This window comes from Anomaloglossus baeobatrachus, chromosome 4 (assembly GCF_048569485.1).
Source record: "Anomaloglossus baeobatrachus isolate aAnoBae1 chromosome 4, aAnoBae1.hap1, whole genome shotgun sequence".
Classification (NCBI taxonomy): domain Eukaryota; kingdom Metazoa; phylum Chordata; class Amphibia; order Anura; family Aromobatidae; genus Anomaloglossus; species Anomaloglossus baeobatrachus.
This window is the reverse complement of record NC_134356.1, coordinates 57,661,235-57,680,208: the sequence shown is the minus strand read 5'-3', so window position 1 is coordinate 57,680,208 and position 18,974 is coordinate 57,661,235. Positions and strand designations below refer to the sequence as shown.

The following is an 18,974-nucleotide window of genomic DNA, read 5'->3' as shown; positions in this document are numbered from 1 at the left end:
TACCTCCTATTCCCAATCTACACAAACTCCCAATACCCCCAGTTCTGTGCCTACACATATAAAATGGAATAGTCACCCCAATAGTTCAAATTGTTATAATTACTCCATCACTGGCAGACACAGACAGAAAAGGGCCTCTGTGCAAGAACAATATATGGGCCCTTTGCAGCCAAAGAGCTCATAAAAATGCTAAATTCAACCTCCTTAGGAGGAGCCCGGGAGTGATGGTATGGAGCAGCCAGTTGTTGATTTGCCCCTCCGTGGGTAGGGGGGTTTGGTGGTCCCGGGGCCCAGTGATGGGGTTGGTATGGTGGACAGGCGGGTATGGGGGCCTGTGGAGGTGCAGGGGCACAGGGGCAGCACTGTGCCACACGGCACGGAGGTACTCACTCAGCCAGTAAACACGACACAGTTCTCGGTAAACAAACGGCTGGTTGGACGGGTCCCTCGGACGGTTACGGTGCTACTGTTCCCTGCAGTTAGTGGTGACTGTCTCTTCCCTGCACCTATGTAAAGTCTTTTTGGTAGCGATGGGTTCCCACCGGTTACCCACTCCTCGGCTTCAATCTGGGCCGAAGGAGCCCTACTTTGCCAGCAGGCGCTGGCCCTGGGAAACTGGTGCCTTGGCGGTGGCGGTGTCTCCCCTTAACGGTCGGGCTGTTGCCTTCAATCGGGACTTGGTTGTTAGGAGACAGAGGTCCCCTTCACTGACTGATTTGGCAAATTATGGCGACTCCTAGCCTTGCCGGGATCCGAAAGGCCCCTGCCCTGGTGCTGACTGTTCTTCGTATACTGCTCCGGTACCGCCGGGTCACCACCCGTCCGCGGTCCTTCCAGCAACCTCCAAGCAGTCCCCCTGCAGACTATCACCGCCGTCTGCTGACCTTGCTGTCTTAGTCCGGGGCACACACCCGGACCAACTTCAGGCTTTACAACTGTCACTTTTCTGTCGCTCTAACTCTCCACTTCACCTCCTTCTACTTCCTCCTCCTAAACTCATCTGCCTGGTTCTCCCGCCTCCAGGGCTGTGAACTCCTCGGTGGGCGGCACCAACCGCCTGGCCCACCCCCTGGTGTGGACATCAGCCCCTGGAGGAAGGAAACAAGGATTTTAGGTTAGCCTTGGTGTACCTGCCGGGAATGTGGTGTGCATGTGATGTTGTGATCTGTGACCCCTGGCTTGCCCAGGGCGTCACACTATTATTACCATCTTTTCAGTTAGCCATTAAAAGGTATTAACTACTGAGGACTCTCAGTTCTTTTAAGATCATGGGACACACACAAAAAACTTAAAACCACTGAACACTGTGGTCTGTCCTGTCTTGAATATTCTATACAATCATTCTAGCTGCCAAACATTTTTAATCCCCATTTGGGCTTACTACTCTCATATCCACAGTATAGATACGCATGTATTGTTCCTATTGTTAATGACCACAGCATTCGCTGTTTAAAATTCAACCAGTAGCCTCCACAACATGTTTCACCACACTGGCATCATCAGGGGGCAAAGGCTAATACTGAAATATTCTTTATAATAAACGGACCTTTTAAGGCCTTGGTCATGACATCACGTGTTTAATGGCCAATAAACACCCTCATAACAAAGCTCCAAAAAGGGAACACTAGGCGTATAGAAACAATCATTATAGGGGAAGTATACATTGTCATATTCGTCACGCATCTGTTATTCGTTCTCAGGTCTAGCTCTCATATATAGCTATGTGTATTGGATGAACTCGCCGCTCTCATAATCCACTCCCAACCTCCATGATCCAATCTGGGCCTTTTCATTCTGTTCAGTGAAAATGTTTCTATCTCCGCACTGTGTTGTTTCTGGGTCACAGCCTGTGATGTCATCACGTATGCGTCAGGCAGGTCAATTCCTCTGCGCCTGCTCCCGCACTTAGAAGAAATAAGGAATGATAGCAGTGCCCATGCGTTAGGACTTGGTTTATCTCATAGCCTTTCATCATACAGCGCATGCTCATGGACGTAGACCATTCAGTCTCTCTTTATCCCTAAAACGCATGCGTACAGACTTTGTTATTCTTGCTACTATGCAATAGTAATGCGCTTGCGTCAACACTTAGCTCATTATAGCCTAAAGAGTGGACCTCATACTCATACACAGTGTAATTTTACCCATTTTATATACCGTATTTTTCGCTTTATAAGACGCACCTGATTATAAGACGCACCCCCAAATTTGGTGAAGGAAAAGACATTTTTAATGTTAAATGGGGTCCGTCTTATAATGCTAGTGTCCGTCTAACAAATCATATAGGGTATATGTCCCTCATAGCCCCCCCATCTTAAAATTAGCCCCCTTAATCTGGATATGGCCCCCTTATATTGAATATAGCCCCCTTGTGCTGGCACATGTCCCCCAGTGATGCCAGATGTTCCCCATTGATGACACACATCCCCTATTGCTGGCACATGTCCCCTATAGCTGGCACACGTATCCTACAGCTGGTACAGGTCTCCTATAGATGGCACACGTCCCCCTGTGCTGCCCATAGGAAAATAAAAAACTCCTTACTTTCTCCAGCGCTGTCCTCACTCATGTCTCCCTCCATGCTGCTGAGCTCCTGCCCTTCATGGTTCTCGGTGCCAGTCATGCAATCTGCACAGCAGAGTGACATCATTTCTGCGTGCCTTATCACAGCGGCAGCAGGGAGACCAGGGAGACACGCTGTAGGAGGTAAGTAAAGAGTTTTTTTTATTTTACTATGGGCAGCAGGATGGGGGCCGTATCTAACACAGGGGGGCCATGTGCCATCAAAGGGGGGGGGGTGCAGGCACATATAATATGCGCCACTCCCCCAGCCCATCACCACGGTGCAGTTTCAGCACCACGGTGATGGACAGCGACAGTGCATATTATATGAGCGGGAGCAGGAGATCTCTTGCTGCCTCCTGCATCCTTCACAAGCCTGCCTCAGCCTCCAGCACCACTCCAGAGCTGCCCCTACCTCCCCTGGGCCCTGCAGTATATAATCCGTATATTTGGATTATAAGACGCACCCCCTACTTTCCCCCAAAATATGAGGGAACAAAAGTGCATCTTATAAAGCGAAAAATACGGTATATGACATATATGATAGTTTATTCTCCATATTAGTTCATTTAACAGCCAATTTAAAAGCTGAATAGATATTTATACGTGGTTGGTGTTATTAGCTTAATATTTACAATGAGCCATATATACTGTACGCAGAATTATTAGTCAAATGAGTATTTTGATCACATGATGATTTTTATACATGTTGTCCTACTCAAAGCTGTATAGGGGAGCCAACTACCAATTAAGTAAATCAGGTGATGTGTATCTCTGTAATGAGGAGGGGTGTAGTGTAATGACATCAACACCCTATATAAGGTGTGCTTAATTATTAGGCAACTTCCTTTCCTTTGGCAAAATCGGTCAGAAGAGAGATCTGACGGGCTCTGAAAAGTCCAATATTGTGAGATGTCTTGCAGAGGGATGCAGCAGTCTTGAAATTGTCAAACTTTTGAAGCGTGATCACCGAACAATCAAGCGTTTCATGGCAAATAGCCAACAGGGTCGCAAGACGCGTGTTGGGCAAAAAAGGTGCAAAATAACTGCCCATGAATTGAGGAAAATCAAGCGTGAAGCTGCCAAGATGCCATTTATCACCAGTTTGGCCATATTTCAGAGCTGCAACGTTACTGGAGTATCAAAAAGCACAAGGTGTGCCATAATCAGGGACATGGCCAAGGTAAGGAAGGCTGAAAAATGACCACCTTTGAACAAGAAACATAAGATAAAACGTCAAGACTGGGCCAAGAAATATCTTAAGACTGATTTTTCAAATGTTTTATGGACTGATGAAATGAGTGACTCTTGATGGGCCAGATGGATGAGCCAGAGGCTGGATCAGTAAAGGGCAGAGAGCTCCACTCCGACTCAGACGCCAGCAAGGTGGAGGTGGGGTACTGGTATGGGCTGGTATCATCAAAGATGAACTTGTGGGACCTTTTTGGGTTGAGGATGGAGTGAAGCTCAACTCCCAGACCTACTGCCAGTTTCTGGAAGACAACTTCTTCAAGCAGTGGTACAGGAAGAAGTCAGTATCGTTCAAGAAAAACATGATTTTCATGCAGGGCAATGCTCCATCACATGCATCCAACTACTCCACAGCGTGGCCGGCCAGTAAAGGTCTAAAAGATGAAAAAATAATGACATGGCCCCCTTGTTCACTTGATCTGGACCCCGTAGAGAACCTGTGGTCCCTCATAAAATGTGAGATCTACAGGGAGGGAAAACAGTACACCTCTCGTAACAGTGTCTGGGAGACTGTGGTGTCTGCTGCGTACAATGTTGATCGTAAACAGATCAAGCAACTGACAGAATCTATGGATGGTAGGTTGTTGAGTGCCATCATAAAGAAAGGTGGCTATATTGGGCACTAATTTTTTGGGGTTTTGTTTCTGCATGTCAAATGTTTATTTCTAAATTTTGTGCAGTTATATTGGTTTACCTGGTGAAAATAAACAAGTGAGATGGGAATATATTTGGCTTTTATTAAGTTGCCTAATAATTCTGCACAGTAACAGTTACCTGCACAAACAGATATCCTCCTAAGATAGCCAAATCTAAAAAAAAAAACACTCCAACTTCCAAAAATATTAAGCTTTGATATTTGAGTTTTTTTGGGTTGATTGAGAACATAGTTGTTGATCAATAATAAAAAAAATCCTCTAAAATACAACTTGCCTAATAATTCTGCACATGGTGTATAGTATAATAGTGACTCCTCCACAAATCATCATGGATGGTATAATCCTAATAGTACAAGCTGACTAGTGTTTAAATACTGATACTGTTTTTTATACAGGAATGACATATACACAGTAATAATTTCCTTATAAATAATTATATGATATGCATATATATTTTAATCTTCTTATATAGAGAATGGCCCTGCTTATCTGGTTATGATGGATATCAGCTCACGAATAATAAACTCCTATTGATACACTATATTAGTTGGTCTTCAAAAATATAATTTAATTTATATAGTGGAGTTTCTTCAGAAGAAAATTAAAAATGTATTGAGGGATTAAATATCTTTATATGTAGGTCCTATTAAATTTCAAAAACATCAAAAAGATCTATTTATTTTTATGCATATTCCGCATGGAGGCTAAAACTGTCAAAAACCATAAATTTAATCTGAAACACATTCAAATAAATGGCGTATATGTGAAACCTTCATTCAGACCATTAGGACTCATGGAATTTAGTCTGAAAATCCACCCTGCCTCGTTATTTAATAGCATTTTGTTCAAATTGCCCTCTTCTCTTAAAAAATGAATTAAAAGTTTTATATATTATTTGATTAGTTTTTAGTTTAGGGATTTAGTTTTCTTAAATTCAGGCACCCAGAACTGTACACAGTTTTCCAGGTGGGGTCTGACCACGGCAGAGTATAGGGGAATAATGACCTCTCTTGATCTAGATCAGGGGTGGGCAATTAATTTTCCCATGGGGCCACATGAGAAATTGGGATTGGTTTAGTGGGCCGGACTAATATAATTACCTCAGTTCTACCCAATATACTACATCACTACACCCCCTCCATATACTACACCTGTAATATACTACATCACTACACCCCCCATATACTAGACCTGTATTATACTACACTCCCTCCATATAACTGTAATATACTACACCCCCATATACACCTGTATTATACTGCACCACTATATAATACACCTCCGATATACTACATCATTACACCCCTATATACTACACCTGTAATATACTACATCACTACACCCCATATACTACACCTGTAATATAGTACACCTCCAATATACTACACCTCCATATAGCACACCTGTAATATACTACACCTCCATATAGTACACCTGTAATATACTACATCACTACACCCCATATACTACACCTGTAATATACTACACCTCCATATAGCACACCTGTAATATACTACAACTCCATATAGTACACCTTTAATATACTACATCACTACACCCCATATACTACACCTGTAATATAGTACACCCCCATATAGCACACCTGTAATATACTACACCTCCATATAGCACACCTGTAATATACTACACCTTCATATAGCACACCTGTAATATACTACACCTTCATATAGCACACCTGTAATATACTAAATCACTACACCCCTATATAGCACACCTGTAATATACTACACCTCCATATAGCACACCTGTAATATACTACATCACTATACCCCCATATACTACACCACTATATACACCTCCATATAGCACACCTGTAATATACTACACCCCCATATGTCACACACCCTGCTCCCCATACAGCCTGCACCCCCATATCACACACACTACACCCCATACAGCCTGCACCCCCATATCACACACACTACACCCCCATATGTCACGCACCCTGCCCACATATCTCACCCTGCCTGTACCCCAACTTACCCCTCTCAAACACTCTGCACCCCTTCACATCCTTCTGTCAGTCTGCAGCCCTCATATGCCACTCACCCTGCAACTCCATCTTCCCTCATATGCCACTCACCCTGCAACTCCATCTTCCCTCATATGCCACTCACCCTGCAACTCCATCTTCCCTCATATGCCACTCACCCTGCAACTTCATCTTCCCTCATATGCCACTCACCCTGCAACTCCATCTTCCCTCATATGCCACTCACCCTGCAACTCCATCTTCCCACATATGCCACTCACCCTGCAACTCCATCTTCCCTCATATGCCACTCACCCTGCAACTCCATCTTCCCACATATGCCACTCACCCTGCAGCTCCATCTTCCCTCATATGCCACTCACCCTGCAGCCCCCCTCCCCCTCATGTCCCCTCTTTTCTTATTACCAGTCATCATGTGTCCACATCTCCTTCAGGATTCAGTATCTTTGCTTTCTGCCCGGCATCCTGTGTCTCCTCCCACACAGTCACATGGGCGTGACATCATCGCAGGTCCTGCAAGATGAATTATTCAGTCTGCTGTGCTGCTTCTCCTGCCAGGCGGGAACTTTTGAAATGACACACGCAGCGTAGTACTGACAACGTCAGAGCGCGCGCGTGTGTCACTGACAATTAGTGCTGGCAGGGAACAAAGGAAAGACTCCTGCGTTCCGCTGCCTGCACTGACTGTGCGGACCTGCACAGGATCTCTCCCTGCTCGGCACGCTGCAGCCCGGCTCCACTGCACCGGCTGAAGACGGGTGGGCCGGTCACAGAGAGCAGGCGGGCCGGATGTGGCCCGTGGGCCGCCCCTTGCCCAGGTCTGATCTAGATACATCCTAGAATTTTGTCCTCCCTTTTCCAAACTCCTGTTATTTTCCAACAATGCCTTATTATCCCATCAAAACTACCCCCTTAAATATACTTCCACCAAGGTGTGGATGCTAACTAGAGTTGAGCGGATTGCTAATAATCCGGGTCCGGCGGATCCGTCGCAGGTTTTCACAGAAGTCCGGATCCGATCCGGAATCCGGCACAATGCAAGTCAATGGGGGAGCGGATCCGGGGACGAGGGAGAAAGACCCGAACCCGGATCGTGCAGCCGGATTCCTGGGTCCCGATCGGACCCGGATCGGACGCTGAAACCGCGCGGATCTGGACTTTTCAAGTTCGGGTCCGATCAACACTAGTGCTAACTTTTATCTCAAAGTCTATTTTAATGTTGTTTGGGAATTCACTGGTGTATTCCTGTTCCGGTAGTCTGCAAGCAAAAGTTGGACCTGTTGGTCCTGACAATTATTACTTGGGAGCTAAGCATGCAGACTGGCTGCAGGAGGCACTTGTCAATTCCTTCAAACAATAGTGATACTTGAGCTATTTATTATCAAAAGTCAATGGATTGGAAAATAGCTTGCCAATTACGCTCTTTCCATCTGTGAGCTCTTTTGGCCATTCAGAAGAGTTAAGCGGGCTTTACACGCTACGATATATCTAATGAGATGTTGCCGGGGTCATGTCATACGTGACGCACATCCGGCCTCAATAGTGATATTGTAGCGTGTGACAGCGGTGAACGAGCAGAAATACTCACCTTCCCGTTCATCGCTGACATGTAGCTCATTTTCTAAAAATTGAACGTCCGATTGTTCATCGTACCCGGGGCAGCGCACATCGCTCCGTGTGACACCCCGAGAACGATGAACACCGCTTACCTGCATCCCGCCGGCAATGCGGAAGGAAGGAGGTGGGCGGGATGTTTGTCCCGCTCATCTCTGCCCCTCCGCTTCTATTGGGCGGCTGCTGTGTGACGTCGCTGTGACGCCGAACGTCCCTCCCCTTCAGGAAGAGTATGTTCGCCACCCACAGCGAGGTCGTTTGGAAGGTAAGTACGTGTGACGGAGGTTTACTAGTTTGTGCGACATGGGCAGCAAATTGCCCGTGCCACATAAACGATGGGGGCGGGTGTGATCGCAAATGCGATCGCACAAGTAATTGAAAGGTGTAAAGCAGCCTTTAGAAAGGTGTCACATGCGTCTCTGAAGCCCTAAGTGTTTTGATACCCAAAAAAGCCAACTTGACCCAGGTGGGAGCATTTCTTTTACTAGCCTCCTGATTAGTGGCTCTAGGATGGTTGGGAGGATTTTGGGCCATAGTCACACCCTGTAGTTCAGCTTTTTCATGGCATTGTACAGATGATATTTTCTAGTACATTCCTTTAAAACCACAAGAGTTTATTTTGTTCTTTTTGTAAAACAAGATATTCAAGAAGAAGAGTGTCACAACCAGGGCGGTAGATCTTAAGTTATTGATTTTAGCAAATGTAGTGATTTAGATATGTATGTAGACAGCAAGCCTCCATATTTAAAACGGGCGCGCTAATATCTGTTGACAATGAGGAAAAATCAATAATTGAGGGTTAGACAAACTTTACATGGTCCTTTGATCTTAAAAGGTGACAAATGACACCTGAAGGTTGAAATGGATTAACGTGGAAATTCAAGTTAGCCAAATCAAATCACTAAATGAGCAGCATTGGTAGCCAAAAATCCAAGCTTGCTAAGTGAACAGCATTGGTAGCCAAACTCTGTTGGCAATTAAAAAGTAAATCAATAATTAAATGTTAGACAAACTTTACATGCGCTTTGATCTTAAAGAATGTCAATTAACCTTCTTCAACCCTAAAAGGTATCAACGTGAAAATCCAAGTGGGTCACTAAGTGAACAGCATTGGGTGCCAAAACCTTTATTATGATGAAAACTAAAGAATGAACATTAAAATCCGCATCTATGTCAGCATTTAACTTTTCTTGTCTTGGTATCTTGACCATGTTATTGTTTCAAATATTGGGATTTACTCGAGCTTCCATAGCTGTTCACTAGATCCTGTATTTGTGTGGATACTTAAGGGTACTTTACACGCTGTGATATCGGTACCGATATCGCTAGCGAGCATACCCGCCCCCGTCTGTTGTGTGTCACGGACAAATTGCTGCCCGTGGCGCACATCATCGCTAACACCCGTCACACGGACTTACCTTCCCTGCGACGTCGCTCTGGCTGGCGAACCACCTCCTTTCTAAGGGGGGCGTTTTGTGTGGCGTCACAGCGACGTCACATGGCAGCCGTCCAATAGCAGAGGAGGGGCGGAGATGAGCAGCTGGAACATGCCGCCCACCTCCTTTCTTCCTCGTTGCCGGTGAACGCAGGTAAGGAGATGTTCGTCGTTCCTGCGGTGTCACCCATAGCGATGTGTGCTGCCGCAGGAACGACGAACATCGTACCTGCAGCAGCAACGATATTTAGAAAAGGAGCGACGTGTCAACGAGCAACGATTTTTCACATTTTTGCGCTAGTTGATTGTCGCTGTTTGGTGTCACACTGCGATGTCGCTAACAGCGCCGAATGTGTGTCACTAACGGTGTGACCCCCGACGGTATATCGTTAGCGATGTCGCAGTGTGTAAAGCACCCTTTAGACCTTTTGAATCCAAACCAACCTTCTTCCCAAGTTAGAGATGGGGAAAGAGCATGATCTTTTAATTGAGAAAAGGTGCTGGTAGACGTTTACAAGTCCAGTGATCATCCGTTAGCACTGATCCAGGTGACAGAAAAGCATTCATTGACAAAAAAAAAAAAAGTGCAGACACAAATTTTTTTGCCCAACGAAAAAATATTATTTCAACTACAGTGGAACCTTGGTTTAAGAGTAACTTGGTTTGAGAGCGTTTTGCAAGACAAGCAAAGCTTTATACAAATTTGTAACTTGGTTTAAGAGCAATGCTTTGCAAGAAGAGCAAATACTCACCGTGCACACTTCCGGTTCCGTCCTTTCACCGCGCTCTGACCCGCTCTGGAGGTAACTTTCTGTACATATGTACTGTATGCAGTATACCATTGTGCAGTACAGTATATACTGTGTAGCATGTCTATCAATTTGCATTTGTGGATACAGTATTGCACTTTCTTATTGATAACCAGTGCAGCACATTGCTTACTGTATGCTTACTTGCTTAATGCTTACTGTACCTCTCGCACACCAACAATTTTATTGTAAACTAAAGTGCAGTTTAATTTGTTTTTTTACTGTACAGTATTGTGTATTAGTGTACTGTAATAATTTTATATGAATATAGTACATTATCTTGTATTACTGTAATAAGTTTCTATAAATACAGTAAATATTTTTGGGTTGTGGAGCGAATTGTCTGTTTCAATTATTTTCTATGGGAAAATTTGCTTTAATAGAAGAGTAACTTGGTTTAAGGGCGCACTCCCAAAACAATTTATGCTCGTAATCCAAGGTTCCATTGTACATCTGTTTTTTAGCCTTGAAGTCAATGGAAAACTGATCAGTTAAAAAAACATCAGTTTTTTTTCATTCTTCCATTTAAGACTGATGTAGTAAGGAAGAAAAGGATCCTTCCACCCCCCCCACCCCCCAAAAAAAAACGGATGGCAATTTAAAGGATCCATTTTCCATAGACTTTAACGTTAAAAAGTGTGCGCCTGTGATGAACCGCGAAACTCGCGCGAGATACACGCGAGTCAGTCGCAAGTGGGACACCAGCCTAACAAGCATTTTGGTGCTCGTTACTCATTTACCGAGTATATTGTAAGTCTGTATGTATCCATTTACCATGGACTTTAATGTTAATAAAAAAAAAGATCCAGTTGCAATCAATTTTTTTTAACTGGGAAAATATGTCTGTACAACTTTTTTTGGCCTGCAAAGATAACTGATTGCAGCTGGATCCATTTCAAACTGTTGATTATTGGACATGTGAACTTAGCTTAAAGGGAACCTGTCACCACTTTTTTGGCGTATAAGCTGCGGCCACCACCACCGGGCTCTTATATACAGCATTCTAACATGTTGTATATAAGAGCCCAGGCCGCTGAGGGAACATAAAAAACACTATATAATACTTACCTAACGGTCGCGCGGTTGGCCATATGGGCGTCTTCGTCCTCCGGTGCCGTCTCCTCCTCTTTCGGCCATCTTCGTCCTCTTTCTGAAGCCTATATGCATGACGCGTCTATGTCATACACACTCGCCGGTCCTGCGCAGGCGCACTACAACACTTTGATCTGCCCTGCTCAGAGCAGATAAAAGTGCGCCTGCTCAGTACCTGAATGCCGGCGAGTGTGGATGACATCGGACGCGTCATGCACTCCTGCTAGAGAAGAAGAACAAAGATGGCCAAAAGAGGCAGCACCGGAGACGCCCATATGGCCAACCGTTAGGTAAGTATTATAAAGTGTTTTTTTATGTCCTCACAGCAGCCTGGGCTCTTATATACAGCATGTTAGAATGCTGTATATAAGAGCCCAGTGGTGGTGGCCGCAGCCTATACGCCAAAACAGTGGTGACAGGTTCCCTTTAACTCTACTTGTTAAATAAGAAAAAAGGACAGGAACAGTTAAATATTTAAAGCCTCTCATACTGTCCTGATAAAATTGTTTGGCAATTTAGTTGGCCAGAAGCTATCATTCCCGACTCCTCCATACACAGACAGAGCGAGTGCTCCTCTGCCCTCTATAAGAAAGCTGCTTCGAGACATCACTGGCTCTTTGGAAACAAAAGGATTGGCATTCTAAATTTGGACATGTCCCCTGACATCATGTAGTGTAGTGAGGGAGTAGTGATGGGGTAATAGTAACTATTCATGTTCAGATAATGCTTGCTAAATACCGAGTACTATTCCAGTATTCGTCACGGCAAGAAAAATGCTTGGGTTCCCCATTGACTTGCATTAGGTTCGTTATTCGTGACAAATACTGGAATAGTACTTTGGGATTTGTTACGAATAATCTGAACATGTACAGTTACTATTCGTCCATCACCAACCGGAAGGCCTTCCCATTCTCTTGGCGGAATCCATCAATATCAGCGGAATCAGCTGACAATATTTCAATGTGTATAGGAGCTTTTACCCTTACTTTTCCCAACAAGAGACATATGAGCTTCCCTTATCCGTATTCGATTAATGCTGGATTCCATAAAAATAGCCAGGATTTAGATATAGTTAAATTAGAAAAACATAGCAGCTTCTACAGTGTTTTTTTTTTTTTTTTTTTTTTTAGGTGAACCACAGACATATAGCAGCCATCCATGGAAAAGGGTTCGGTGCAGGAAATATTTATAGGGTGGTGGTAGCAGGGTATCATGTCAAAGCCAGGTTTTGAGTCTTGTTGGGAATGACCATTCTATAGGGTACTGGATAAACATGTGGACTCTTCTGGGTAGACTGACTCTAGCAGGGAAGGAATATATACACAAGGTATAGAGTTAATAAATTATAAGGCGAATAAGAGGATATCTGGCAGCACAAAACTGGAGCATCATTACCAGTAATGGTGATTGTAAGATGGTTATCGACATTTTATGTATGAGAAATGAAAGCAAAAGTGTTTTGTGTAATATAACCAAAGTGAGAGGATGTAAACCGTGCAATCATAATGCAGAACAATGTGTGGATAGCGAAGCCATATTCAAGAGCGTGGAGCATAAAATACTATACCTGTAAATGTTATATTGACCATAATCCACTTATGTTTGGCCATATAGTTATAAGGCACCCGCCATTTCCCTGGAAGGAAGATAAACAAAGGTTTTATATGGCCTGTTATACAGAAATGAAAACCATATATAGAGTATATAGAGTCTTAAAAGGTAAATACAGGCATAAATGATAATTGTTATGCTGTGATTAAAACTTTGGCAGCATGGCTGGAGATAGTTTGGTTGTAATTAGGGATGATCGAATACCTCAAATATTTGGCTTCGTGAATATTTTCCGAATAGGTTGCCGCTATGTGCATATTCGATGCGCAATGTCAGTCTATGGGAAACCCGAATAACAACTATTCGGGCTTCTTATAGACTTTCATTGCGCATCGAATATTCGCATAGCAGCGAGTTATTCATTGAATATTCGCGAAGCCGAATATTTGAGGTATTCGATCATGCCTAGTTGTAATGAAAATTTCAGTTTTTGGTAAAGAGTTTGGCCAAGCAAAGCTGTTCATTTAAAGCAGAACGATCATTTTGGAAAAATTTTAATATATGCACTCCATAGTTTTTCTGATAGGTGGTGATCTGGGCTTTGTAACCCCCACCAATCGGCTAAAACATTGCTCTGAAGTCTGTAGCTCCTTCATAAGCTGTGTGCACAGAGTGATGTACCGGCTGAAAAGTAAGGCTATGGGCTTATACATTAATTCTCACATATCTGGACAGAGCAATAAACCTACAATTGAACTCGTACACTGCTTTGGAGAACAGGAGTTGAGCACTTCAGAGCCATGTTTTGACCAATCAGTGGGGGGGAGGGGTCTCTCCGGTATTACCAGCAAGAGTGTGCAGTAATTTGACCGCAAAGATGCAATTTGAATACTTTAGCTCTCATTATGACTAGACATGATTGAGAAACAATGAGCACATCTGGTCGCATAGCTCACAACCGTCTTGGATTCAGTGGGACTGTCCCGATTTGAGGGCTCAGTCCTCCTGTCCTAGCAGTCAGGTCTTTTGTCCTGACTTCGGCTCTGTAGTTCCTCCTCGACGAGCAGTGCCAGCAGCTCACTGACTGAGAATAAATTTAATTATTAATAATTCTCCTCTCCTCTGTTCTCCCAAGGACACAAACTCACTACCTCCCATTCATATGCCACAGCTCTACTAATGAGAGCCACAGCCCACACTGTAAGAAACAGTAGAATTGGGTAATCTTGAGCTGCAGTGCAGGCGAGGAACCTACAAGCAGATTATACAGGTACATAGAGATACATCTGTGCATAAGTGTATTTATATTTCTATGTACTTGTATACTAGAGGTGAAGAAAAAGTCAGAATTTTTTCCCTATATAAATTCCATAAAATAATGAAAAACAATTGAGATATATTTTTTTTAGTCTAAAGCCACAGGTTCTGATGGTGTCACAGGGAGAATTTTGTATGTTTGAAGCTGCATTTCCGACTCTGACTCCACAGGCAAATTATACAGGTACATAGAGATACATTGTACAAGGCAGTGTATTTCTATGTGGGCATCTGATGAAGGTCCCTCACTGCCAAATGAGTGTGTCCTAATTATCCTAATTATTTCAGTAGCATACTTGTGATCACAAGACTGTCCACTCCTCTGACTGGTAATACTAGAGAATCCTGACATTGTGTGCACCACACGCTGTCAGGATTCAGAAGTCTACAGTCACATAGACTTCAGACTTCCATCCCATTTCTGGATTAGAGACATATCCATAGAAGTTGGTGCTTCATCTTAAAATCCAAAATTATTATAGCAGAAAGAGATAGGTGAAAAAAAAAAAAAGCAAAGTCTTTTTGGAGACTTTTTACATATCTCTTGTGTTTCCTTCTAGGTAAGACGAGAACAAAAGATAAGTACCGTGTTGTATACACAGACCATCAACGTCTTGAGTTGGAGAAAGAATTCCACTACAGCCGCTACATTACAATACGCAGAAAAGCAGAATTGGCAGCCACATTGTCACTAACAGAGCGACAGGTAGTGTTTTTTTTGCAATATATCTTTAAAGGAGTTCTCTGCTATTTTTAATTTAGAACCTTTGGAAAGGTTCATGTATACTCTTATTTTTTTAAGGAATTTTTGGGGAATAGTAATATTGTGAAATACACCACAGCATACTATGTGACCAAAGTATTCTACTCTATATCCAGCATAAGTAAGATCAAAGCGTAGGGTCTTCCAAGACCTAACAAAGTCATTTTAAGATGCCTATGCTACTTTCGACATTACTTTTTGGTACAATTTCACATTAAATTGAGGATCTTCAGTAGCAGTCAGTGGATGTTCACAATCCAAAGGGCCATTTATCCCTTTTCCCGACTAGGCATGTTTTTGAGTTGTTTTTTTTTTTTTGTACATGAGGTTTAATAAAATGTAAAAGATTAATCTCCTTCAAATAATCATTGCATCTTCCTTTCCAGATACATGGGACCTAATTTTTAAGATTATTTTCATACACTTCTCCTCCTCTTCCCCCCCCCCCCCCCCCCAATATCCGGCAATATTTGCGGGAACATAAAATGAATATACGTCTGTTGTTCACTTTTTTTTCAATAAATACAAAGGATGACTAAAATGCATTTTCAAATTTGACCCCTTTTTTGTAACAATTACTTTTATACCGTGAACACATTATTTTTTACCTACTCTATCAATTTTTTATTTGTTTTTTATTTATTTTGCATAGTCAGCCCCCGGTAATATCATAGAAGACCTTTTTGAGGGGCATTTCAACATTGAAATACTTTTTTTTCATCTGATTTCCCTTGTACCTGGGGTTGGTATATTATCCCCAGTTACAGTGGAATCGCACCATTTTGGCTATATGGCAGGGCTGACTGGGTCTCTTAGAACCCAGCAGCTTTTGCTTCCTCCCCACTTCAAAAGATCACATGACAACTGAGTCAGAAGGACGTGTCATAGTGCTTCCTATTACTGTATACATAAAGCTTGTCTAGCACAGTGTATACAGCAATTGAAAAGGCAGAGAAAGTTATACTCATTGTGCTTTCTCTATGCAGAACTTGGCTATGTCTTGCCAACTGGCACCCCGATCTGCCAACTGCACCATCGTGTGCAATGCTCTACTATGCAGTAACGTTTTAGAGAATCACAGCAAAATAGGACTCTGACCGCCCAGAAGTTTAAAGGGGTTAACCAGTCTAAAGCCACAAGTCTGTAGTCATTCTATGTGACACAGAGTGCATTGAGAGAGGCCGCGCCCCGCTAGTTGGATTTTGGCCGGAATAAGCATATTGCATACTCTGGGCCACGTGACTACTGTTCCCAGCTCTGACTCCAGAGAATCGTCAACGCACACAGAGTGCAATGTGAGAATTCACAAGTCTGCAGTCACAGAGTGATATATAGAGTGACTGTAGACTTGGGGCTTTATAAATGACAACCCCTTTAAAGTCTATGGGCTGTCTGGAAGTGGTTAACATTCTTGCACATATCTGGAGCTTTTTATGATCCTCTGCAAGCTCATTATTTTATAGGATTATACTTTGTAAACAATAAAGGGAATCTGTCACCCTTTTGAGGTTTTTGAGTTATTAATATGGGAATACATGTTGTATAATGCTGAAATTAATCATACCTGTATGCCTCCTGGATGATAGCTTGTTCTGTAAAATTCATTTTTTATAGCTTTGATCTTCCAGGATATGCGCTGCCCAGAAATAATCCTGCATCTGCCTCTGTCTTCATGATGAAATATTTCTCCTCCCCTTCTCTTCCTTAGTAACCTTGTGAGTGATGCCAGGTGCACGGCCCCCCCAACCTAAAAATAGCAGCCTACAGCCGCCCAGGATTGTTGCATCCATTAGATATGACAATCCCAGAACTTTACCCGGCTCTTCCTGATTGCCCCGGTGCAGTAGTGGCAATTGGGGTAATAAGGGCTTAGTAACAGCTCTCAGCTGCCACTAAGCCCTAGATTAGTAATGGGAGGCGTCTATGAGACCCCACATTACTAATCTGAAAGTGAAAAGAAATAAACACAAACACTGAAAAAATACTTTATTTGAAATAAGATACAAAAAAATACCCTCTTTCACACATTTATTAACCACGAAAGCACCCAGGTCTGACATAATCGACACGAGATCCCATGATTCCAGCTCTGCTGCATCTGAAGTTACAGCGAGCAGCCATAGAACATGACCACCCGCTGTGGGCTTCAGGCAGAGAATGAATGAGCTGCAGCGATGAGTGGTGACGTTACTCAGGTTAGTTGCGGTCACTGCTGGAGGTTCCCACGGTCCTCCACCTCTGATCGCAGATAACCTAACCTCAGTTGATTAAGTTCACAGGCCTGCATCTCCTGGTAAAAAAAATGGGTTTTTTTTTGCCAAGAGATGGAAATATGATGCTGAAATTTCTACAGCAGGTTCCTGCACCCAATCTACAGCTCCTGGCAAAAAAATTACACATTACTAACGCATGCAGCAGTGAAGCTTTTTTTTGCCAGGAGGTGTAGATTGGGCGCAAGGATATGGTGTAAAAAGTTCATTACCAGATTTGTATCTCTTGGCCCATAAATGCGAAAACACCCCACTTTTGACGTTGTTTCGATGTGGTTTTCTGCCAGGAGGTGCAAGTTTGGTGCTAAAATCTGGTTCAGACATTTCAGCACTAAATTTACACCTCCTGGCAGAAAACCAGTATAAATAAATACATATTTACAACAAGATAAAAGTCTTCTTTAAGGTTAATGAGCACTGTGATTTTTATTTTTCATGTAGAGAACATATATTTTTCACTTTTCTACAGGTAAAAATCTGGTTCCAAAATCGAAGGGCAAAAGAAAGAAAAGTAAACAAGAAGAAGATGCAGCAGCAGAGTCAACAGGCCACCACCACCACACCGACACCGCCTACTGTTGGCACCACTGCAGGGATGGGAGGCATTTGCAGTAGCAGTAGTAGTAACAGTAACATGGTATCACCAACAGCACTGACTATCAAGGAAGAATATCTCTCATGAATGAGACTTTCCGACACCAGGACTATGGAAAAGGCCTTCCCTATGTGTGATCCACACAATGAAGCTTCTAAGGAAATATGTAAATGGGGCTCACACATTTTGTTGCCAGAACCCTTTACTTTTTCAAAGAACTGGTAACATATGTTCCACCACAAAAAGAAGTTATCAGTGCTTGCTTCTGGACTATATCTCAAAAATGTATGTGTAACTGTATATTTAAAGAAGGAATGTACAATCTACATCTGGATTTTTTTTTTATTATGTATATTTTTTTTTCTAGTTTCTGCAATGAGTGTTTATGCTGTAAAAAAGATTTTAAAACTTTGTCCTACTCTAAAGACGGAGAAAAGATGTGATAGAAATCACACAACCTGATTGTTCTTTTTCTATAAATTAAGGTCATTGTCATCCCAATTGTCTATAATACACAATATTTTGTATGTTTTTAACTTTTAATTAAATTTCTTGCTACTATTTTATGCAGGTAAAAGTTTGCACAAAGTTTATTCTGTCTTTTGTTTTAGTGATAGAATAAACGTTATTCAAAGGTAGAATGGAACGTTCGCACTCACCCGTTAAGGTTGTCAATTTTTTCTACATTTCTTACAAGTAGGTAGAGGTCCTGGTGGGGCATGTGCCCTGGGTGCTGGCCATCTAACTACAAATTTTGGCTTTAAAACTAGAAAGAGTAAAGTCCATGACCTGCTGGGAACTTGTATCTACCTGGGGTGTTACTGTAAGAGGTGGCAATACCGCCTTCCCCTCTACTGTTTTACGCGATCTAAGTATGTTGTAAATGTATTTGGTAACTTTATTACTGCTTTTGAAGTGCGGGTCCCCGATGTAGCAAAGCTGGGACCCATGTAGCAGCCGGCACCACCTAGCTGTTGGGCGAGAGCAGAGGTAGATTAGTTGTTAGATAAGATAGGGGAGGATTGAGAGATGGCCAGTGGGTTGG

General features: G+C 42.8%; 1 protein-coding gene across 2 annotated transcripts in view; it reads left to right on the top strand.

Annotated features, from left to right (window-relative positions):
- The window catches only part of CDX1 (caudal type homeobox 1), a 61,221-nt gene extending 42,725 nt beyond the window's left edge, over positions 1-18,496 (top strand). For both annotated transcript variants that reach the window (XM_075342233.1, XM_075342232.1), the window contains 2 exons: positions 14,862-15,007; positions 17,804-18,496. In XM_075342233.1, coding sequence (XP_075198348.1) covers positions 14,862-15,007; positions 17,804-18,016 — 359 coding nt within the window. In that variant the 3' untranslated portion in view covers positions 18,017-18,496. The remainder of the gene's footprint in view (positions 1-14,861; positions 15,008-17,803) is intronic.
- Positions 18,497-18,974: the final 478 nt, after the last annotated feature.